This window comes from Lissotriton helveticus, chromosome 5_1 (genome assembly GCF_964261635.1).
Source record: "Lissotriton helveticus chromosome 5_1, aLisHel1.1, whole genome shotgun sequence".
Lineage (NCBI taxonomy): Eukaryota > Metazoa > Chordata > Amphibia > Caudata > Salamandridae > Lissotriton > Lissotriton helveticus.
In genome coordinates, this window is record NC_136065.1 from 439103863 (window position 1) to 439128314 (window position 24452).

At 40.7% G+C, this 24452-nt stretch overlaps 1 protein-coding gene across 1 annotated transcript in view; it reads right to left on the bottom strand.

The window, feature by feature from the left end:
• Positions 1–24452, bottom strand: part of SLC16A9 (solute carrier family 16 member 9) — a 307892-nt gene that overhangs the window by 13185 nt on the left and 270255 nt on the right. Inside the window, exon 4 of the mRNA XM_078642646.1 lies at positions 17959–18054. Within this exon, the coding sequence (XP_078498772.1) occupies positions 17959–18054 (96 nt within the window). The remainder of the gene's footprint in view (positions 1–17958; positions 18055–24452) is intronic.

The window sequence follows — 24452 nt, forward strand, 5'->3', positions numbered from 1 at the left end:
TAAAACGCAGTGCTTTAGAATATACATTTTTAAAAACCTAAAAAGACTTAAGGTCGACGTCAGAATAAGGAGATGCTTATTATTTTAAAAATAATGACGAATATAACAATGCATTTGGGAAAAATCTGCTAATTAGTTGGCTGCTTGGCAGAGTCGCATTTTGCCAGTTCTTTTGCTGCGATTTTCCATAGTATTATGGCTCTACATGACAGGGGAATTGACGACCCTCCGAGACATTTAATGACCGCTGCTCTACATGTTCTTGTTTGTTCCTTCCTTAGAGCCTCCCGGGGGATGGATTTTCGGGCTTCCAATAAAAAAGAGCAAGTACATAGAAAATGTAGTAGTGACTCTTCCCCTTGACCACAAAGACGACACTCCTTGGATGGCCATATTTGTTTCCATTTTGGGGCCAAATCCTTTGAGGGGAAAGACCCCATGCGTATCAAAGTCAGATAATGTTTTTTGTGATGGGAGAATTGTTCCAACAGGTATTGTTGCGGCTTCAGCTTCTGGTAATCCTTTATCACAGCCCAGGCATGATGCTTTTTTGCAAAGGACGTTTTATCAGTTAATAAAGAGGTCCGTTTGATAGCGTTATTGACTACGATTTTAAATCCGGAGTACGTTGTGAGGGTGAGCCAAGCATCCTCTAACTGTAATGCCGACAGGGATTCCTTTAGGGCTGCTGTGGTTGAGTTGGCTAGGCTCTTTTGGTTTTTAATCTTGACCCAACAATAGTGGGCTAGGGTGTTATCTTCTGCCTCCCTCATCCTCCAGTAGTATTTTACTAGGGCGCCTTGTCTGGCCATAATCTGATTTTTTAGACCATATTCTAGGCGGATTTGTGCCTGTGAGGTGTGTAGCGGAATTGAGAACAGTCTCTTAAATAGTATAGATTGTGCTGTATTTAGGACTGTGGCGTCTTTAGTATTCAGAATTTCTGAGCCATATGAAATGGAAGGTAAAAATTTTGCAGCAATCACTTTAAGCAGGTGGGCAGTGGAGCATCCTATAAGTTTTTTCCTTAGAGTTTTAAAAGCGAACAACAGTTGTTTGGCTTTCATGCGACCTTGGTCCAAGTGTGATTTGAAGTTAAGCTTACAATCTAGCTGGAAGCCCAGGTATTTATAGCACGTAACCCTTGTCAATAGATGCTCACCCAAATTCCAGGAAAAAGTTTGACTTTTCGATGTTTTAATAGATTTCGAGAAACACATAACTTTTGTTTTTTTATGGTTAATCGTGAGTTGGTTCAAGGTGGCTAGTCTCCTAGTTCTGTAATCAGTTTCTGTAGGCCTATGGGAGTTTGTGCTAGCAGGACGATGTCATCGGCATATTGGACACAATTGATCGTTTTTTTTCCCAATTTTGGAGGGTCGGCTTGGATTAACCTGAGGCGCTTATCGAGGTCGGAGGTGTAAATGTTAAATAGGCAGGGTGCCAGTACGCAACCCTGTTTTAGGCCATTGGATGTTGGAATTTTGCCGGTTAAACTGGACCCATCTCCTTTCTTGATTTGTACCCACGTATGGGAGTATAGATTGATGATGGCCATCAGGAGTCGTGGCGGAACCCCCCAGTCTTGCATTTTTGCCCATAAGTTGGCTCTTGAAACTTTATCGAAAGCTGCTTTTAGGTCGATAAAGCAGGCGCACAAGGGCCTAGATTTTGCAAATGACTGATTGCTTATGAGAGTAACCGCTGAAATATTGGTGAGGGTGCCCATCCCTGCCCGAAATCCAGTTTGCGTGTAAGGTATTAAGTTTGATCTGCTGACCCAAGCCTCTAGCTCAACCAAAAGATTAGATGCGTATAGTTTCGTCTCCACATCTATCAATGCGATTAATCTGTAATTGGAGGGATCCGAGTGGGTTAAGGATACTTCCTCTCCAGGACTCAGGAATCAAACTGCATGTTATGGCTTTGTTAAAAAGGGGAGTCAGGAGGCGAGAAAAAAATGGAGGGTCATGCCGAAACAGGGCATTTGGTAGTCCATTGGGGCCTGGAGCTCTCTCAGGTTTTACGTTTTTTATTATCTTTAGTACTTTTTCAGCAGAAAAAGACTAAGTCTTGAGACGGTTCATGGGTCAGTGTATTGTTGGCTTGTCCTCCGCCGCCGGCTCCATTTGCTGTTATTGTTCCGTTATTCGGGGCAATTGGAGATCGAGTTTCGATGTATAGGTGTTCGATGTGGGCTCTCCAAGTTGTATCCATTACATCCGAGTTATGATGTCGATTCCTGCCGTTAGTTAACTGATTAATTTGATCCCAGAAATGCTTGGAGTCCCTTAGTTTACAAGCATAGATTAGTTTTGCCCAGATGTGTTCGTTGTACTCTTTTTTGGCCAATCTTATGTCCCTATTGTGCTCCTTTCTTGCTTTTGCAATTATAATCAGGATTCCCTGGTGGTGTTCTGGTCCCCGTGATCGTAATTGTCTGATGTACTTATTTAGTTGTCGTTTTTGTTTCCTTAAGCGTTTGGTGTACCAGGCTGCCCCCTTTAAATTTCCTGCTTTATGGCCATGGACGTGCTTGGAAAATTTGTTATTTATGACATGGATGAAGGACTCCCAGGCCTTTATGCTCAGTGTTTCTAGATTAGATCTTTCCAAGAGGCTGGAGTATATACATGTGATATCCTCAATGTTTTCCTTTTTCCAGCAAAAGTTATAACATTGGGTTAAGGAAGACATCGCCTTTGGTTTCTCTGGAAGTACGAAACTCCCTAGTGGTTGGTGATCGCTTTCTGCCCTATTTTTTATTTGAAAGTTCTCAATGTACGGGAAAAGGTCGTAATCCGTAAACGTGTAGTCGATGGTTGAGCATGATTTTTGGGTGACCCTTGTATGTGCTGGGGGCCGATCTGTTGGGCTTTGACCATTGAGCACTTGCATTGAGAGATCATTCAGGCAAGCTTCGCATCCCTTACCGAGGGAAACCTGTCGATTGGAGGCTAATATGGCCTCTGTTGTGTCCTTATTGCTGTTGTGTTGTAAATTCATGTTGAAGTCACCCGACAGTATGATGTTAGCATCTGGGTAGGCTAGTTTATGTGTTATTAGAGATGTGATTAGTTGTTCAATTCTTAAGCTCTTTTGCTTAGATGCTGGATGGATGTAGATGTTGAGTATAAGGAGAATGTGGAGCAACGAGGCATTTAATTTGACACATAACATCCAAGAGCAGTCTAGATCTATTATAGAAGCGTGCCATGGGATTTCTGTTGAAATAAAGGTGGAGAGGCCTCCTTTTGCTCTTCCGTATTTAGTTGCTCTTTTAGCCGGAATCTGAAATTCTTTGTAACCAATTATTGGAGAAGGGCTTTTCTGCCATGATTCTTGAAACAGAAGAATATTGTACTGTGTTATAAAATCCATGAAGTCAGGATTTTCTAGTTCTGTGTGCAGGCCGTGCACATTCCAAGAACATATATTGCAACCTTGGTATGTGTGTGAAGCTGTTGGGGTTATTCATGCCTTTTTAGTGGGGGTAACTGCCATACTCAGGTGCCGGAAACCCGTGGGCTTGCTGGCTTCAGGATGGTCAAAAGTGATGGTGATTTTCCTGACCAAGGACTCTTTCTCCTTTGTAAGGCTGCGTAGATCTGGGCCTATTGCCCCTTTTAACAAACACATTGAGTGAGTTGGTTATTGTAATGGACTGGGATAGCAGGAAGGGACTATCTTTTTTAGCTCGATGCCCCATTTGGCAAACGTGTCCTTCTGCTGCCAGATCTGTTCGATAGGAGTATTATTGGTGAATGTGGCAATTGTTAATTCTTGACCCGTGGGACTCGAGTTTTGTTCGAACTCAATGCTTTCGATATCATTGGAATTGATATGGCTCAAGGGGGGGGAAGAGCTTTAAATAATTTGAGCAGTGCAGTTCTGTTGAGGTAGTCATGCACTCCCCTTGAGACATATTGGGGATTAAAAACCAATTTGTTATTGTTTGGCGTGTCGTGCGGCCACTCTTTTACAGAGCTCCTTCTGATTTCATTCTTCGCCACCTTGGGCTCTGGGAAAATCGGAAATAAATCTCGGAATTCCGGAGTGTTTCTTTGTATATGAATTTCACCTCCCCTATTTGTTTTTAAATTACTGCCTAAAATTGGGCCAATTTCCTGGGTCAAGGTGGCCTCCCCCAGTCTTGTTTCCCTTGTGGTCGTTGAGGTGCACTTTACTGTTGGTTGTGTGGCCTGAGTTTTTAGATTGTTTTTCACCTTACTTGCTGCAGGTTTGAATAAACTATATATTTTTTCTGGCGGAGGTGGCTCCCTTGAGATGAGAATTGAAGTACTTTGGATGACTAGCGGCATAGGAGGTGAAGTCGATTGCTCTTTGGGCCTGGCTGATTCAATGCTATTATGTGGTACTTTGTCATCTTCAGGAATTCCGTTTTGAACAGATCTTAGCCGGAATTGATCTGGTGCATGGCTTGTGTGTTTGGTCTTTCTGGACTTTCTCAGTCGTTTTCTCTCTCGTTTAGTTAGTGGCTTGGATACTTTTGGTTGTCTTGATGGAGACTGCTTACATTGAGCTTGAAGTGATAAGTCCAAAGCACTGGAATTGTCAAGAGTGCTTGGTGGATTAGGTGAAGGTGTAGTTGTCTTGCTTAGTTCGGTTGGTCCGGGGGTTGAACTCGTTTTGCTGATTTTAAGCCCCACAGGGGAGTTAAGACCGTCCAAGACCTTTTCCTTTGGCGCTTCTTTTTCAATCTCTATTGGTGTTGGGGACTTGGTCAAAACTTCTCTTGTTGTAACCAGTAATTCTGTCAATAAAGTTGGCACTGAGGCTAGTTTATCGATGATGTGGGTGCAGTGGCATTGACACATTTGGTATGTTGTTTCCCGGTCTCGCTGCACCCTCAAGATCATCTCGTTGAAGCTATGCAACTTTTGTTCCACCCCCTGAACATGAATGGGGAGTATGTTCAGGAGGTCGACTTGGGTATCCAATTTGTCTGCGTGAAGAGTCATTGCCTTGCTGATGGTGTCCATTGTGTTTAGCAGGTGAGGCCAGACTGAGGATGTGGAAGGGCGATTTTTTTCTACTGGTGATTGGCATGCGCGGTTTTCCAAGTGGTGAGTTTACCCTGTGGGTGGCTCGCTCAGCCGGCCAGAGAATATAGTGGGTGATACCTTGTTTTGGGAGAGCGGTAGATAGGTGGAGTATCCTGGGTAACTTGATTGGCTTGGTATCTTGTCGTCTACATTGCCCTGACTGAGTTCCTGGCAGTTGTATTTATCTATTTCCAGTGAGCGGGACAATGAATCAAATTTATCTTGATTATAGGTATTTGATTTGGAGTTCCGCCGACAGGCAGGGGAGAAAGCTCAAGACATCAAGGGGCTCAGGGTGATTATATTCGACTGATGTGATGGCTCCCTTTTGGTATGCCCGTTTGGGCTGCTGTGTCCGCTGTAGCTAGGTGAAGATTTTTGTTGCTGGGACAGGCAGGGCATATCCAAAATTGGCTAGTGAAAGTGAATGAGAGCCTCAGTTACATGAAAGGGATTACTTTGGCAGGTTTCTGAAAGGAGGAGGGCTTTAGGTGTTTGTAATTGGGGGTGTTTGGTGTCTTTATGCTTATCACCCGTGGAATCCAATCCCATATGCAGGGTTTCTTTCGTTTCCTTCCTTTAACCTCACTGTTGGTGATACTTCTATCACCTAGACCGATCGAGTTGTCATCTTTTTGGAGGTCTTTATCAGCGATAGTTGGGATGTTTGTATTGGTAACTTTGGAATGATTGGGCACGTGTCTACTCCGATTTTACTCAGTAGTTTTTATTGCTACCTTTAGAAAGTCTGTAATCAATGCCCGTTTGCTGCTGTTCGGGCAGGAGTTATGCCTGTTTAAAGCTGAACGAGTTGTTTTCTTGCTTCCAGCATGCTTGGCTTGAGGGGTAGAGTCTACTGGTTTTTTTTCTGTTGTTTCTGCTGTTTCCATGGTGCTTGCCTCGACGGCTGGTGCTTCTGTTGTAGCTGCGCACTCGTGCCGTGCTTCTGTAATTAATATGTCCTCTGTGTTTAGCTGGCCCAGGACTGTGGAGGGCTTACCGGGACTGACATACATACAGGCTCCCTCCTTGCCCTTGTCCTCGTCCTCATCCTTACCCTCCACTTTTACGATTTTTGAGGTAGCTTGTGGGAGTTTATCCTTTTTTTCCCCTCCTCTTGTTCTCATTTCCGGGTTTTATGCTGGGTTTGTAGACTTTTCAGGCTCTTAAGGATATGATTCCAGGGGCTGGTTTCTGGTGTCTTTGTGTCTGAACTGGGGCGCGCGAAGCTCCTGACGGCAGGACACCTTGGCGAATCTCTGGTCTGGGCCAGCCTAACTCCTACTTTGGTCAGCCAACACGACACACTCTCCCCCCTTGATGAACTGGCTTAGGGGAAGATAGGCAACAAGAGGAGCGAAAGGAGCAGGCTGGGGCTCAAACCGTGGGTGTGTCACCACTCCCTAGTGTGGGACATCTTGAGGGGGGGGGGTGGAGCAAGTAAGGGACAAAAGATACGGGGAGGAGATAGGCTGAGTCGGGAAAGCTGGTCTACTGCTGCACTGGATTACGACTGGGCGCGCTCACCTCTCCTCCTGGGCTCCGTCTCCCGGGTCCCAGGACAGGTCCTGTGCCCCAGTGCACGGACGACGGCTTCAGGCTCGTGATGCTCACGTCACTGGGTCCAGATTGCCACTGCCGCTGCCCTAGATCCAAGCCGCGCAGCCACATACCACAGAGGGAAGCCAGCCGCTAACCGCAAGCTGCCAAACGGGGGCGGTGCGGTCCGCACTACAAGTCCGGTGTGGTCCATTCTGCAGAGCCGGCTCTCCACCACACTCGACCCCCGCGGCCGCTTTCGAATGACAGGCTTGCGCGGGGGGGGGTTTGGCGGGAAACGTGAACAGAACCAAGCCGGTCCCGAGCTCGGCAGCGGCGACGATAGCAGCGGGCGGCAGCTACAGTCCGAGTTCCTCGCTCCCTGACGGCTGATCGCCTGATCGCGAAACCTGGAACCTGGAACCGTGACTTCCTTGCAGTAAAACAGCACTGAGTGTGACCGGACACTCCCGGCGGGGTGAGCAGCTCACAGATTAGCGTTTATCATTTGGCAAACAAAAAAATATAATTGTCGAGATCAGTTCTTCTAAAACTACGCCCACTAGCATCATTATATTTCTGTTATGGGACATGACATTAACTACAGATATAAATATTAAAACTAACAACATGTTCCCTGGGAAAAATGCTTAAATGTGATACCTTGCTTCAAATTTGAAAGTACTGTAACATGGCCCCAGTTTATCATCATATGTAGAAACATGGACTCTTGGAAACAGAAACTCAGGTTTGCTCATGTTAAAAAAATGAGGTAAGAAATATATGCTTAATAATCACCTATTTCTGAATTTGTGAGGATTGGAAACCTTACCATCTCTCTTACATTGTTTCAGATGTTCACATCAGTTTTTAAAAAGCATATTTTTTCAGATTCTAAATCACATCTGGGCGAGCTTAAACATCACAAAAGTGAAACAGTGATATATGCCAGTGGCAATTTTGAAGAAGCTGGCCATGGTACTACCTTGTAGTAAATGGGCTTGATTATTTAAATAAAATTAATGTGGTGATTCACAAAGGTAAATTGACACTTTTGTGTACATTTTGATTGTTTACTATTTACTGAGGTATTTTACAAGTGGTATATTTATGGCTGCAGAGTGTCCGCACATATAAAGATAGGACTGGAGTTGCATGAGTGCCCAAAACAAGATGGCCGCCCCTCCTGATCCTACATGAATACCAAATAATTAATGATCTTTATTCAGACTAAAGGCTGGTATTACATCATTAATTATCTGTATCAGCTCTCTGAGATCAGCGCTTCATGGGGTTACCTTTTTCTGGAGCGTGTAAAGAGGGGTTGTGGTTATTTTACCAAAGAGTTTCTCACTGGTTTTCCAGCAAGGGTCTGAGGAAGTTTCCTGTCAGGAACACAGAGTTATCTTTAGGAGAGGGCGCAGCTGAGGACTCAACCACTCCAACAGCTGGTTTTAGCAGCTGCACAGCCTTCATTTGCATGACTTTTATTCAGAATTCTTTATATTTCCAATTTAGGCTGTGCTTATATTTAAAACTGTTTATTTGCTATTATGGAGGAAAACACCTTACATGTTGACTCTAATGAGCATTCTTTATCAACTCTATTGCATCAGAAATGAGAAATATACACAGAGACATGGCTAGTCTATCTATGAAAGTTTCAGATAATACAATTAAAGTTCAAGACAACAAATCAAAAATTGACAGTCGGACACCTGCTGCAGCAAAAAGTTTGACAACGAGTACTCTCTTTTTGGATTTAGAAAATCGCAATCAATAGTATAACCTGTGCATCTTTAATTTACCAGAAGATGTATAAAGCAATGACACCAGGCAATTTTGGGAAAAACTGTTACCTGGTCTGTTGCGTTTAAAGTTCACGGATAAAGCGCATAGAGTTCCCTCACACCATAATCCATGTAAAGAAAAACCTTGTCAAATGATTTTTAAAGTCTTGCACCACCATCATTTTGTGATCATCAGAAAAGCAGCTAGGGACATCCCATCTTTAATGATGAATGGTAATAAAATGTACATACATCAAGAGTTCGCTAATGAAACTGTAAAATTACGCAAAGAGCAACTGAGCTTAGATCACGACTGAGAACTTATGGTTTTAAATATGGTCTTTTTGATCTGTCTAGTATGAGAATCTGGAAAGATGGTTTCTCCAAGTCCTTTCAACGCCCAGATGAACTTCTTGCTTTTCTGGATTAACATGCTCTACTTTCCATGGAAACTAATGAGGCTGATACTTGATTCCTATGCCATAACTTTTTTGACTTACGTATAGCCTACCTTTCCGAGCTTTGCTATAATGGCATTGTTATGGCAGGTCATTCTTGTTCATGTGTGTATATGACCTTGCAGTATTATTTATGTTTCTATGCTGTCTTTTGAATGTGTGTCTTTGTCGTTCCTTTAACTCCTTTTATTCTATATTTAGAGCTACATTCTATTCTTCTACACTTTCATTTTCATTCTTTCTTGCTGTCTTCTTTCATATTTGAGTATGGATAATGTTAATAATATTTAAATTGTTTCTTTAAATGGTAAAGGATTAAGACAACCTGTTAAGTGTACTGAAGTTTTAGATTAGTTAGCGAGATTTAAAGCTGATCTTTGTTTACTCCAGGAGACTCATATTGATGATACAGTTTTAGCATACAAAATAGGTTGGTAATGGTTTTTTTTCCTGACGTTATAAAAAACATGCTGTTGCTATTCTTCTTGCTAAAAAACTACATCTTCAAATTCTAAACAAATTTTCTGATTCATATGGTCGTTATGCTATAGTCAAAATTAAAATTGATAATACTGTTCTTCACCTGATTAATGTATATGGCCCCACAATTGATGGTCCTAATTTTTGGTCTCTCTTTACCACGGAGGTGCTCAAATTAGGTAATGTTCCGCTTATCACTGGAGGGGACTTTAACCTAATATGTGGCCCTATATTGGATATAAATCTCAAACTAAATATCATCCTCCTAAAGCATTTTTCACTTAGAAATCTTTTTTTAAAACTACTTAATTGGTTGATATTTGGCGCTTACACCACCCAACAGAGAAACAGTTTCAATTTTTCTCCAATCCTCATAATTCATATTCACGAATTGACTATTTATTAATATTCCGTCTATTGATTCATTCAATTTCTGATCCGACTATCCATCATAGAGACATTTCTGATCATTCACTCTTTCATGTGTTCTACAACGTAATACTACTCAGTATTCTCTATTAGATCTGGTACTTCTCCTCAATTCATATGTGGGGAAGCCTTTAAGATCAACAAGGGTGAAATTCTATTCTAAGGTTGTGGTAAATCTTGTTCTTCAATGGGCTGAGGATCTTCAAATTAGAGGGATAGATGTGATGCCACACTTTGGGGAAAAATGTATTTTAAATACGGCCGCTAATGTTTCATTATCGCTTTCCGCCAATTCGGGTGTGCGATTGTCGGATTGGTCTAATCTTAGATCAGAGAATCTGAAAGTTTGTGTGGCTAGGAATGAAAGGCTAGTTTCCTACAAAAACCCTCCTCTTAAGCAGACAGTGAAGGATGATCAATCTAAATGGAGTTGGCTTCCTGGAGTCCTTGCGAGTAAATCTGCTCCCCGTTCCATTCAGGATTCTAATTTTTAACAGGGAGCTGAAATTCATCTCATGGAACACTGCTGGATTCAAAGATTATAAGGAGAAATTGGGTTTCCTTCATTCTCAAAAGGCAGATATAATCTGTTTGCAAGAAACCTGGGTGGATGGAAGTTTCGTTTTGGATAAAGACTATTTTGTTTTGGATTTTAACGCAACCAGCACTAGAAGAGGCCATGCTAAGGGAGGGTTAGCATGCTTGTTATCTAATAGATTGCAATGGAACTATTCACACTATCTGGATCCAGGAAAACTGTTTCAAGCAATAATTCTAAAAGATGTATTTGAGGATTGCCCTAATAGATTGCTGATTGTGGTAAACATTTATATTCCCCCTAATTGTCGTTTTAATACTGGTTTAAAAACTTTATTTACCTTTTTAACTAAAGTTTTGGAGTTCTCACCATCTCCGCATGTGTTAATGTTTGGGGACCTAAACTGTAATATATCTAACTACGGGTTGGAGTTGTTTAGAAATGTCGCATTGGAAGAATCTCTGAATATACCTTCAGCCCAGTTCCCCCCCAAAATTAAAACTAACAAAAGAGGTAAACTTATTTTAGATGGTTTACTTAAAGCGGATTGTGTAATTGTAAATGGGAGGCTTCCATCTGATATCCCGGCAGCTTTTACTCGTAAATTCAATAAGGGAAAATCTATTATTGATTTTATCATGATAGATTATGCCGGTTTTCACCTGTTGAAGGATATGAAGGTCATTGAATCAAATCTTAGTGACCATAATGCATTGACGCTTTCTGTCTCCATTAGTCTTCAGAAAGCGGTTCCGTGGAGTCTGGATATAGATTCTGTGAATTTTGATTCCAGCTCAGGGAAATGTTTTTGGAATCCTTGTATTGTTGAAAACCTAGCGCCTCTTCTCTATTCTACTGTTGAGAATTTACCTTTCTGGGAAGGGAGCGTATTGTTATGTTTTACAAATTTTTTAGATTCCGTAACTGCTTGTGCAAAAAAGAAATCAGGTGTGAAACAGTCCCTTTTAGCCCCTTACCCTCTACGGGCTTTAAACAGAGAAATAAATAAAGTTGTAAGGGGACAATTTTTAAGTTTTAACCAAGAAGCTAAATGTAAGTTGTCTATTCTAAAAAGAAGGAGAGTCAGGCTTAAGGCCCGTTTAAAACGTTCTAAGGAAGATGCCCTCTGGATTCAACTGAGGGAAGCTTCTTATAATCGCCAAACTAAGACCTTTTGGTCCTTAATTGGCAAAGGCTGTGGTACTAGAGCCAGTCCTACGCCCATTGCCATTGAGGAACAGGTGTGGGTTCACTATATCAAGAAGTTGTACAGTAATAATAATTCTTTTGAGTTTAAAATTGAATCTGAGAATGTTTCACCTACTTTAGACTGTCCAACAGTAAAGGAAATTGAATGTGCCATTAAGAATATGCGCTCCTCTGGTGCGATGGGTCCTGACAAAATCCCAATTTCAGTATTAAAAAACCAGAGTGAACTTTGGAGTAAAATACTCTTTCCAGTGTTTGAATTCTGCTTTTTTAGCGGAACAGTCCCCCCCTCCTGGAAAGGAAGCATCATTGTCCCTTTATATAAAAAAGGGGCAAGAGATCTACCACAAAATTATCGTCAAATTGCCCTGCTTGACGCTATTGGTAAGGTGTTTGCAAAATGTGTGCTTTCTTTAATTAATGATTGGGTATCTGAACATAAAATCCTTCCCTTGGAGCAAACTGGTTTCAGACAAAATCATGGAACTTTAGATAACCTGACTGCATTACAAGTTATCAATGAAAAATATGTGAAAGTTCGGGGTGGTCAGGTATATGGCGCTTTTATTGACTTTTCCACCGCTTTTGACAAAGTTGACAGAAATTTGCTGTGGAGAAAGTTATTTAACCTAGGTATGCCTGCATCACTTATTAAGTTAATTCGCGCCTTGTACTCTGACACTTGGTGCAGAGTATTACTTGGAGGTGATCGCGGCGTATCGAGATTAATTTCAACATCTAATGGGTTAAAGCAAGGTTGCCTTTTGGCTCCGTTGCTATTTTCCTTATATACTGTTGACTTACCCATCGCCCTTTCGGCTTCCGCCGGTATTGCTCCGTCCCTGGGGGGTGTTCCAATTGCATGCCTAATGTATGCAGACGACATCCTAATTTTGGATCTCACCCCAAAGGGCCTAAATAATCGGTTGCACGCACTTTCTGAATTTGCTGAAAGTCATTTTTTATCTATAAATACGGCAAAAAGCAAGGTGATTTGTTTTTCTGGTAGAAAGAAGCCTAAATGTTTTAACTTTTCATGGGTTGTGGGGGGGGAAAAACTAGAATGTGTGAACTCTTATACCTTTTTAGGTAAAATTGTCTCTCATACTTTAAGTGACAAACCACACATAGACAATAACTCTCGGAAGGCCATTTCTCAGGGAAAGAGCTTAGTTTCGCTGTATAAAGCCACAGGTAGACGACATTTTTCTATTCTTTTAGATGTCTTCAGAGCGAAAGTTCCTGCCTCCCTGTTATATGGAATTGAGTTAGTTGATCCAAAAAAATGGAGTTTTTTAAACTCTGCAGAAGGAAAAATTCTTCGGAGTTTAATGTGTGTAGGCACAGCAAATTCGACTGCCTCCTTGAGACTGGAATTGGGATTACGTAGCAGCAGGGTACAAGGTCTGGCTAGTATCATACGCTGGGTAGTAGCATTATCTAAAGGTGAACCCAATACCTTAAGAAACCTCATAAAAAATGAATTATTAGGATCTTTTAATGACTTCTCATCGATTGTAAAAAACTTCAGATTTGCTGTGTTACAATTGAAATTAGATGAGGAGACTCTATTTCTATTGTCCCCTCATCAATTAAAAAATGTTTTGAAGTCAGTTTCCTGGGAATTGGGGTTTAGTCTAGATAGAGACTTTTGCCTAGCGAAAAAAGGTTGTACGCCTGTGATTGAATCTTATACCTTGCGGAAAGCTCAACCGTATATGTACTGGAATATTTTCCATGGTGTGAGACGACTGGTGTACTTATTAAGACACAATTTGCTTCCGCTAAAAGTTTTACATGCCAGCTGGTTTGGTTGTTCGGCACGCTGTGATCTTTGCCAATTGTATGATCAAGATCTAGATCACGTCATGTTTGTTTGCCCTGCACTGATGCCTGGCAGGCGTAGATGGTTAAGACCAACTTGCTTACAACTTAACATATTATCTGCATCTTTGTTTAAGGCAGCCTTGATTAACCCTCCTAATGAAATGTTTGCTTTTAAACTGTACAACTTCTTCAAATGTTTTTTGGACCTGTATTAAGTTATTACAAGTGTTTGTGATGGAAACTTTTTTATACATTTGTTGCTTTGTATGTATATGTTGTTTTATGTGGACCTCAATAGAGTTCCTTATCATAATAAATAAAACTTGAAACTTGAACTTGAAACTCAGTATTCTCAATGTCGATGGCATATGAAATAAGTGTTGTCCTTAATGGAAAAAATAAACCAAAACGTTTCGGAGCACTCCATGATTATTTTTATTTTAACCCAGAAGGCTCTGCATCTATTGTAAATCAATGGGATGCATTAAAGGCACATATCAGAGGGGTAACTATATCTTTTATGGCATATTATAACACATTATTTAGCTCTAAAATTAATGATTTGGATAAACAAATTGCAGAGTTTGAATGACTCCTTATCACATCTAATATTTCACCAATAAAATGAAATAATAAAAATTTGTTATGAGTAAAAACACAACATTGAGTAAAAGGGCCGGCATACAAATCTCTAATAATAAGGCTAAATTCTGTTTTAGTGCTAATAGAGCTGGAAGACTTTTGGCAAATTATCTATGTATTAAAAAAGATAAAATTCAAATTAATGCAATCTATGGCTCTCATGGTAATATTGTATTATCGCACAAATAGTTTTGTAAATTAATTTTTGAGTTAATATTCAACCTTATACAATAATCGTCCATCGAGTGATACCTCATTTGTTGATAATTTCTTGAAAAGTTGTGGATTACTAAAAATGTCCCAATCAGTTAAAGATAAATTGTATTTACGGATTTCTGTAGAAGTTGAATGGGTTATCAATTCTCTTAAATTGCTTAAATCTCCTGTTGCAGGCGGTATTCTCTCTGAATGTTATAAGGCATTTTCTTTGCACCTTATAAAACATTGCTCAATCTTCTTACCTACTTTAGCATTTCAGGGTCAACACATGGGTCCTTCACTGAAGCACTGACTATAGTTCTTCTGAAACCTAGTAAAGAACCCACTTTTGTTTCAAACTATTGCCCTACTTAATTTTTAAATCAAGATTATACATGTATGCTACAATCCTTGCATACAGGTTGACCTCTGTGCTGGATTCCCTTATTCATATTGATCAATCTGGTTTTATGAAACAAGAGACATTCTGTAAAGAACACTAGATTTGTATTCTATGCAATTGAAGTTGGTCAGCCATTGTCTCTACCATCTGGTGTGATGTCATTAGATGCTGAAAAAGCTTTTGACAGTTCATTTGCAATATGTATTTTGTACCTTATTTGCGTTATTGAACCTTCTTTCGAGGCCATCAGAAACTGTACAGCAATTGAAGGCATCATCATTAACGATGTTACTTTAAAAACGTCATCTTAAATATCTTGGTATTCTATTTTCCCACACCAATAAACAATCAATTATATTGAATTGTGACTGTACTCTAAATCATATCAAAGACAAATTTTATAAGTGGTCCACCTTGAATCCATCATGGTGGGAAGAATAGATTCTATAAAAATTGTTATTGTTCCCCAAACATCTTTTCATCTCCTTTCTATGATTCTTATTCAATTTCCTTTTAAGTTTTATAAAGATGTAGATAATCTTTTATCTAAGTTTATATGGAATAATAAAACTCCTCATATAAGTCATTAAAAATTCTAAATGGCTAAATGTAATGGACGTTTTGGTTTACCAAATTTTCTCATCTACCATCAAACATTTATTTTAAAACAAAGCTCCTTTTGGTTCAATCATACTCACCTTAATAATACACCAGCATGACTTCTCATAGAAAAAGGTCAAATATCACCATTTCCTTTTACCTGCTTTACTGATTATGTCAAATTCTACAACTTTATTAGGAAAATCCGTAATATTGAAATCTACAAAATTAATATTACAAGATTTCAACAATTTTTTTTATTCTTATAACTCCCATACCTTAAGTAAGTCTGTATGATATAATCCATTTTAAAACTTGCCCAAAATGCAAAATGTTGGTAATTATGGTTTCAAGGTGGTATTTTTTATGTCGAAGATGTATATCACAACAACACTTTTTAAACTTTTGATGAGTTATGGCAAATATTTCTTCTACCTCCTTCGGATTTCTCCAAAGACAAACTTTTATGTAATTCTATCCTTGATTCTTTTCCTGGGAATTTTCCTTTAAATGTCACCTCAGTTTTAGAAAATTATTTTCAAATGGTAGCTATATCATCTCATGCTGCAGCAGTGTTTTATAAAACATTTAATAATTTTGAAGGGGATCATTTTAACTTTCTCTCCACTTTTTTGAATACTGAACTATATTGTTTTCTCATGATTATATGAAAGAACATTTGGATGAATAATATTTCTCGAAGGCTACCTGTGTCTCGATATCAAAACAATACCTTCATATTATTTAATTACCTATGAACTCCATTAAAGTTATTTCATGCAAAACTTCTACCTTCTCCTAATTGTTGGCATTGTAATCTTAATCCTGGTTTGTTAGAACATAATTGGAATGAGGTTTGGGATATTATTACAGAAATATTTAATTTCCATGATATACTTTCGTATAAAATACTGATTTGCAAATCTGTATCCACAGCCACAAACATATCTGATTTAAATTGCAAACTCCTAGATATTTTAGTCTCTGCTGTTTTAAAATCTGTTACTGCTCGTTGGAAAAATTCTTCATCATTATCGATTCATACTTGATGATCATGGATACTTTTAACTAGAAGACGTGCCAATTTGACTTTATTGGGTGTAATACACAACAAATCTATTCATCATTTATTTTGGAAACTGATTGATAATCATATAGCACTAGATTTATAAGTATATATTTCTAATGTGTTATTGTTGAATGTGCTAGGAATTTAAGGTTAAGTAAGCAGCTCTATCAAGACATATTTATATAAACGTCTAATTTATTTATTCCTCCCGCTTTTATTATCAATTTTACTTTTAATACCATATTATAATTGCAATGGTATAGTTACTTTTATTATATTTTTGTTCATATCATGCTATATTCTCGTAAGTACCTCTTTCGGTGCTTTTTTCTGTATAGTTTATTGCTTATTATAAAAGTCAATAGAATATTTTGAACACAAAAAGACAGTCCTATCTTTTTATGTGTGGAGACTCTGCAGTCGTTAAGATGCTACTTGTAAAATACGTTTGTGAATAGCAAACAGTTGTAAACTTACACAAAAGTGTAAGTTTACCTTTGTGAATCAGGGCCTGTGTCTTTTTGGGCAATCAGACCATTCACAATGTTTTCTTAAGTGTGTTATTGGGGCTTATATGTGCAAAAGAAATAACACTAGGCGGAAAATGCCTGATTCTGATTCAGAGAATTATGATTGACACACGTCTTTCCAGAATCCAATTTATCCTGCATACAATCCACCAGTTTCACAGACTGCGGAGTAAATCTCATCCCTGGGTAGGTAGCAGGTGCCTAGCCTAAGTATGAAGAATGCCATACCAACTAGTACGCGTGTCAAGTTTTGCAAACGTTTTGCTCGGCTATTAACTGATTCCGCGAATTCCGTCACGGTGCTGGCGTAATAATGAGTGGACGAGGTTCGGACGACCCCCGGCTGTCCTCCGCACACACACACCGTGACGTTGGATGCATGGAAGGGGTTAACACCCTGGAAAGCTTTTCTTGTCAAGAATTGGAGTAAATTTCTCTCAACCTGCAAAAGGTAAGGGTATGCCTTATTATTTCATGGGCATGTAGTGAAAGGAGGTTCTGCTCAGAAAAGTGCTTAATCAAAGGACAGAAACCAAGGTAAAAAAAACAACAAGATGAGCTATTGCACATTCTGCCATGTGCATTACAGTGGAGTAGTGATGTGCTCACTGAGAGTCTGGGCAACTCATACAATGTATATTTAAGAACATTTTTTATGTTATCCAACTATGCATATATTTGTTAATCTCCTGTGACTCATGCTTTAGAGTTTAGGGATACACGGATGCCAAAAGTTCTATTTTAAAAAGTACCTGAAATAAGCTAGTAGGCAAGTTTAGGAGGACTACACAAGGCCACAATATCTGATAAGGGGTAGAACCTGAGTGTGCCTTATCACTTTTTTGGAGGACAGAATTGAGTTTTACTGAGTCACTATAAATAACTGTTGTTTGAGAACATATTAGATATAGATTTTCAGCTGAAAGTAATGCAGTGACCTAGAATGCATCATCACGTTGCCCATTTATTTCAACCACTTTCACATTCTGTAATATTTTACTTTAGCTTGTATTAGCATTTCATATTCCACTCTGAACAAAATGGAGGCATGTGTTTGTGCTGATGTAAAGGTAAATTACATTATATCTGATTTTACTAGCTTAAGTTGTTTAATAGAATAGTCAATAATTCCATAGAGTTTAGACATTTTGGTTGCTTAACAATTACTGAAAAACAATACCTGTTGAAATCAAGCCAAGTGCAAGACCTCTGCGCCTGTCGAAATACTGGCAAGTAACGGTTACTGTTGCGGTATATACCAGGCCACAGCCAAGACCTAAAACCAGAAGAATAGCATCTTACATCATTCTGGAAATCAATCATCAAATACATTTGTTATATTTCATTCAACATAGTTGTTTGTTGTTGAGATAGTGTAAGAAAGAATGGTGGCAAAGTCTCTTCTCAAATGGAAGTCTTACGTGAACATGAAGCTAATAAACTAACCAAATACTTGGAAACATATGGAGGAATCAATTCCTAAAGCTATGTTGCTTTACGGAATGTCCATATCTGTAGGCAAGGTAAAATAAGCCAACTTGATACAGATGTGACAAGAATTGTCTTAAGGATTCTTGATTTTTCTGTTATAGCTACAAATTCTAAAAACAGTATATAGGCTTAGGAGAGAGTTCTTGTATGTCTGCCAGTCAGTCAATAGCTGTACCTGATGATTACTAAAAATAAGTACGAATCTTCAACACCATTTAAAGCCACAATAAATCATGTTAAAACAATAATTCATTTCTATTTCTATCGCAATTCCAGTAAGAAGTCACAACATAAGAACATTTACAATTAGGGGCCTTGGTCGGAAAGCCTCCAACCTTAGGTGACAGGCTTGGCAACCGAGGTTGTGGGTTTCACCTCCGACCATCAAGTAGCCCGTCGGCCAGTCAGAGACCAGCCCGTAATCCATATGGGTTTTACCCCGTCTGGATTATGATGCTCAGTTTCGGGCAGGCTTTCCAAGCCAGGCTTTCTGACTTGGAAAGCCTGTCTGAAAGAGAGTCTGGGGGACCATAGAAGGGCCCCCTGTGTTTGCGGCTTCTCGTTTGGGGCGGAGGGGACACCATATGATCCCTGCAGCGTGTGGCAGGCACTCTGTGGTGCCAGTCATGCGGAGCAGGGATGAACACAACCTCCCATTTCCCCAATGGGAGCTTGTGCTACGACCGGTTTATGGCCGTAGCACATGCTCTGATAAGGAAATGTGAGTATGCGACCGCACCATATGCGTTCGCATCGTAATTAGGCGCTCGGGAACACTGACTGGAGGTGAGTAGGACTTGTATTTGCGACGGTGTTGGGCGGACGACATTGTAATAAGTCCCTTAATATCTGGAAGGAGATATATATGTAGTAAAAAGTCCATGTTACTTCTGAGTAATGCAGTTAGTTCTGGCCCACTTTTTATCACATTCACTCATTCCAAGCTGAATTTAATTTATTTTCGGGCACCATTTATATGGCAAACCAATAGTGATCTAACTATCTAGCACTTTAAAGTTGGTACAGGCCTGGTGGCTCACATATACTTTGATGTTTCAGAGTTAATTTATCCTTAGCTGTGGTGTGTTAGATCTGGCATCTTTGGTGTGGCTCTCCCCTAAATACTTGACTATAACCCTCCTGTTTTGCTGAAACATGGTAGAAATGGCTTTCACTCAAGTGATCTGTTAAATTTGCTTGTAAGTCTCTCATAAAATGGCACTCCATGTCCCCAGGGCCTATAAATTAAATGCCACTGGTGGGCCTGCAGCAATGATTGTGCCACCCACTTAAGTAGCTCTTTAAACATGCCTCATCCCTTCCACTGCAGCCTGTGTGTGCAGTTTCAAACTGCTACTTTGACCTGGCAAAAGAAACCTCTGCCAAGCCCAAAACCCAATTTTTAATACATATAGGTCACCCCTATTGTAGGCTGTAAACAGCCCAGATGGCAGGGAGCAGTGTATTTAAAAAGTTGGACATGAGTGTTTAAGGTTTACATGTCCGGGTAGTGTAAACCCTTACGTTCGTTATTCACTTCTGTGAGGCATAACTCTCCCATAGGATAACCTTGAGTTACCTTATTACATTTATTAAGTGATAACCTTCAAGAGATTTCAGGTGGACATGTCGATTTAGGTGTCTAAAGAATTGTAATTAAAAGTTCTCTTTAATGGTAAAGTCAGAATGTTAATCAAAATTCTGAACATGCCACTTTAAGTTGGCATTTTCTTCTCATAACTATTTGGTGCCTGCAACCCGATCCTGGGTCACATGACTAGATGTAGCTGGCAGTCGGTCTTTATATATTGCTCCCAGACAGTGAGACAAAGGGAATCTAGGTATTGACAGGATGGGCAACTCTGAGTTAATGAAGGGGAGAAACTGTCACCTATCAAACTTACATATCGCAAAGAATCTTCCTGATCACTCCCACTGGTCTTTTGTAACCCCAGAGAAGATAGGGCCAGGACAGGAAGGAAGGGGATGCCTGACACCAGAGGGGGGTGAAAACCTCTAGAAGCTTTTTCTACTTCAGAGTGGGCACCAGGTATAAATGTTGGACCCCTTAACCCCAACTCTTCAGTACACTTCTGGACCTGTGGACACTGCCAGGAAATAGGATTGCTGTGCTGCTGAAAGGACTTCCACTCTGAAGGACTGCTGTCTTGCTGCCTTCTTGCCTGAGTGAGAAGGACTGGACCTGCATCTATAAACCCAGGACCCCAGAGTGACTCTAAGGGCTAGTTGGCTCACCTCCTGAACAAAAGACTCAGGGACAGAACGGGCTTCAAACAAACTAGAACCCAGTCCTTGACCCTGGAAGTGGGCCTGAACGTGCTCTGCATCTACCATAGAACTGGCGCTTCACCTCTTCTGCTTGACACGTTGCCCTCGGAACAGATGCATTGCCTCTGCAGTGAGCACTTCCCAGATGCAAGGACTTTGCATCGCCCATCGCAGACCTTCGGAACCGTCCCTGCTCAATGCATCTCCATGCAAGGACATCGCCGTGCACTTCTTAGTTCTCCAGAACCACCACTGCAAGATGCATCTCCAAGCAAGGACATTACCGCACCCCACACAGCCCACTGGAACCACCGCTACATGACGCATTCTCTCATCCGGGCCTCACATCACTTCTGCTGCGCAATGCGGGACTGCGTATCTCTTTGCAACCAGGATTAAGGTACTGTCTTCAGCTGGCCCAAATGGGTCCCTGTAGCCGCTTCTTATGATTTTGTCACGGTCCAGCGTGACCAGATAACCACAGTTGCAGCTCTGTGCTTCTTGCCGCTATTTTCACTGATATCTTTCAACTTGCATATCTCTGATTCTGTTAATTGGATTCTTGTTGTTTTGGCCTTGATTTATTTTAGAACATTTACTCTATTTTACTAAATTGGTGTGGGATTTTCCTTGTGCTGTGATTTCACTTTATTACTGTTTAAAATGCTGCACAAATGCTTTACACATTGCCTCCAAGTTAAGCCCGACTGCTCCATGCCAAGCTACCAGAGGGTTGAGCACAGATTAATTTAGAGTTTGCTTGTGGCGTAACCCTGACAAGGATTGTGGTTGCTGCTTGAGTAGTGTTTTACCCCCCTCAACCAGTAACCCAATTTCTAACAAGCAGTGTGTTCAAGAATTTAGTCCTTCAATTAGTTGCAAAGCAGAGCTTCCAAAGCATGCTTCTACTACTTGAACCATGGTACTTATTTCTAGTTTTTTACGAAAATTAGGTTTCACCCAACTCCTCCTCTCCAATGTCATTCAATCACAGATACACAGTATATGTGTGATTGTTTGGGAAAATGACCACATAGGCAACAGCATTTACATTGGTGTCACCAAGAGCTCTGTCATAAATAGTTTCTAATAGAAACAGTGACAAAAATCCATCCAAAAAATAAATAGTGCCTTAGAGTTTTCCTATGGGCTTCCTAAATATATTTGCAAGTTATCATCAGTCCCTAGCTAATGAGTTTGGAGTCTTAAAGGCCCTTGAGGCAACCAATTCCTCTAAAACAGTCAGATTTAGTAGCTTACTTGAACAATAATTTGAATGATATTAATGATATATTCGAGATCCACACTTCCTTTACAGTTAAGTCGGACGATAGTTGTTCAAGAAGACTGAAAGAAGGAGGCGAACACATAAAGGTTCTGTCTTTTACAATGGTATTGATAAGTGCTATAATGGCCATTCTGGCCTCTTAATAGGATGTTAACAATGCTTAATATAAGGTGCATCCGTTTTTAATAATGATTTTCAGAAAGCAATCCTTAGTCCTAAATGACAATCTGAAGTACGGTGATGTCATGGAAACATCTTTCTCAATAATCTAGAACCCAGGTGTTCTACCTGGATTCCCAATTAATCTCTAATTGTGAGAACTTTGTACAATAATGCAGATTCAAGTTTTGACTTAAAACTGGAAGCAAGGGAATCACACCTGAAGTGCGATCTCTAGTGCACGACGTGATAAGTAATTAAGGCTGATGCTTTCAATTTCAAAGAGTTACATAGAGCCTTAACTCAACCCTGACTTTTTACCATCTAACCAAAATTGAAGCAATCATCTTATTCAAGTAGTTGTCCACTCATTACGTAGACAACCCAAAAGGGCCATCTTCTATACACTAATCGTTTTGTTTTGATTTAAATGCACAGTCAAATTGTTTATTACTGTGATGGGGTGGACGGTCCTTCCAAGGGACAGAACAATGCTCACGATTGGTGGTCGGCTGCTCCGCTTTTACCAGCTTCTATCCCCTCTCAGCAGCCCGCCCCTTCTGCATTTGAGGACTGGCCATGTGAACCGGGTGGATGTGACGCCGCGATTGAAAATGACCGTGACGCCTTTAACTGGGGATTCCACGACGACGAGACTCCTCCCCTCGGAGACGTCATCGCGGGAGCATCACTAAAGGAGGGACGAACCAGGAAGACGCCGGACGGCGATTCCCCGGAGGTAGAGGAAGGAGACGGTGAGCGGAACAGTGAAGAGGAAACTAAGACTACGAACGAGGAGGACCGAGCAAGGCAGACCGGAGGCGGCAGCGACAAGCCAGGAGGCCAACGGTTCTGCGATTCGCCCCGCCACGCTCCCGCGGGAGGAGCGGGGCTTAACAAGGTACGGGGCACAGTATCGGGTTGGGTGGGTGGCGCTACCAACCTGCCGAATAAGAAGCCCAGTTGTATATTTGTATAGTCTACCACCTTTCCCCTTCACGAGCACTAAACCAACGTCTCACCGAACTGTATAAAGCACTGTCACGTGTGCACTTGGTTTCCCTCACTCCCGGCCCCTTTTGTTTCTTCAACCGGACGTCTCCCTAAAACCCTTTTCCTTTCTTCCTTTGGGGTGCCGGTTCCCAAAGACGTGCCTAACATCCTGCCCCACAGGACAACCTGGAGTATCCACGAAACATCAATACGGACCCAGCTGTGTTTGCAAGGGAAAGACTAACAGGAGCAGAAAGGCATACTTAAAAATAAAACCTTCTTTGAGATCACTTATTAAAGTTTCTGGCTCAGTGACTCCACCCCCTGTCGTCCCGACGCAACCCCACAATTACATTGTTGATTTCTAAAGCTGCTAAAGTGCATTGCAATCACTTTGAGGTTTGCACAAATAAGACTGTGTTTTCGGTGTATTGAATCTGCAGTATATACGTTGAACAGCAGGGGAGGTAGCACACCTATATGCTTCAATACTTGAGTGCTTTAGGTTTTGGCAGATAGCTTAGGCACGTCCACAACTTTAATCTGAATTCATGTGTCACTATAAAAAGTTTCACTGGGCCATAGTAATTGAATTAAAATCCTCCAGTCCATTAATTTCCTCCCAAGAATGCTTCTATCCAGGAAGCAGACATATAGCTGGAACTCAGAGTTTCTTGACTCTAACATCTATGCCCACTCGAATCCTGTTTGATGGAATAGTAACATTCTCAGCCTAGTTCAAGAGAAAATCTAGAGACTCCAGGGGCTTTTGGGCGGTGGTCACTGGAAGGCAGCTCAATGTGGCTGCGCAAGATGATATAGGCTCCTCCATCCACCCAGCCACCTGGGTCACACATTATCAAAAGGTGTACGCGCTGGACAAAGATCTCCCCTCTAATCAGGGTGATGGATATAATGTGTACCCTTTGGAGATTAGGTTTGAGTTTGAGGAGGTATATAAGGAAATCATGGGCAGCCTGTCCAACAAAGCACCAGGGCCAGACGGAATACCTATGGACTTTTACAAGGACAAACCTCATCTCTGGGCTTCAGGTCTGGCAAATGTTCTTAATGATGTAACCCAAATAGGTCTCCCGACGATTTGGAAATCAGCCACTATAGTCCCTGTATTTAGGAAAGGAAATCATCAGAACCCCACCTGCTACAGACCAATTTCTTTGTCATGCTCAGTAGTAAAGGTTGTTGGGCGTATTGTCCTTCAGCGACTCAACAACATCTCTTATGTCGACAACACCAGCTCATTTTTTCTCTCTCAGTCTGCACCATCACCACTAAGAGAAATTGAAGTCTGGGCTTGGGAAAAATGCATCATCTTTCCTGTCTAATACAGGTTCAGGGAAGGGATGGGCACTGTAGAACAATGCCTGAACCTCAATCTTATTATAGGGAAATATGTTGTGGCGAAGCAGGGATCCTTTTTCCTTGCATTCATG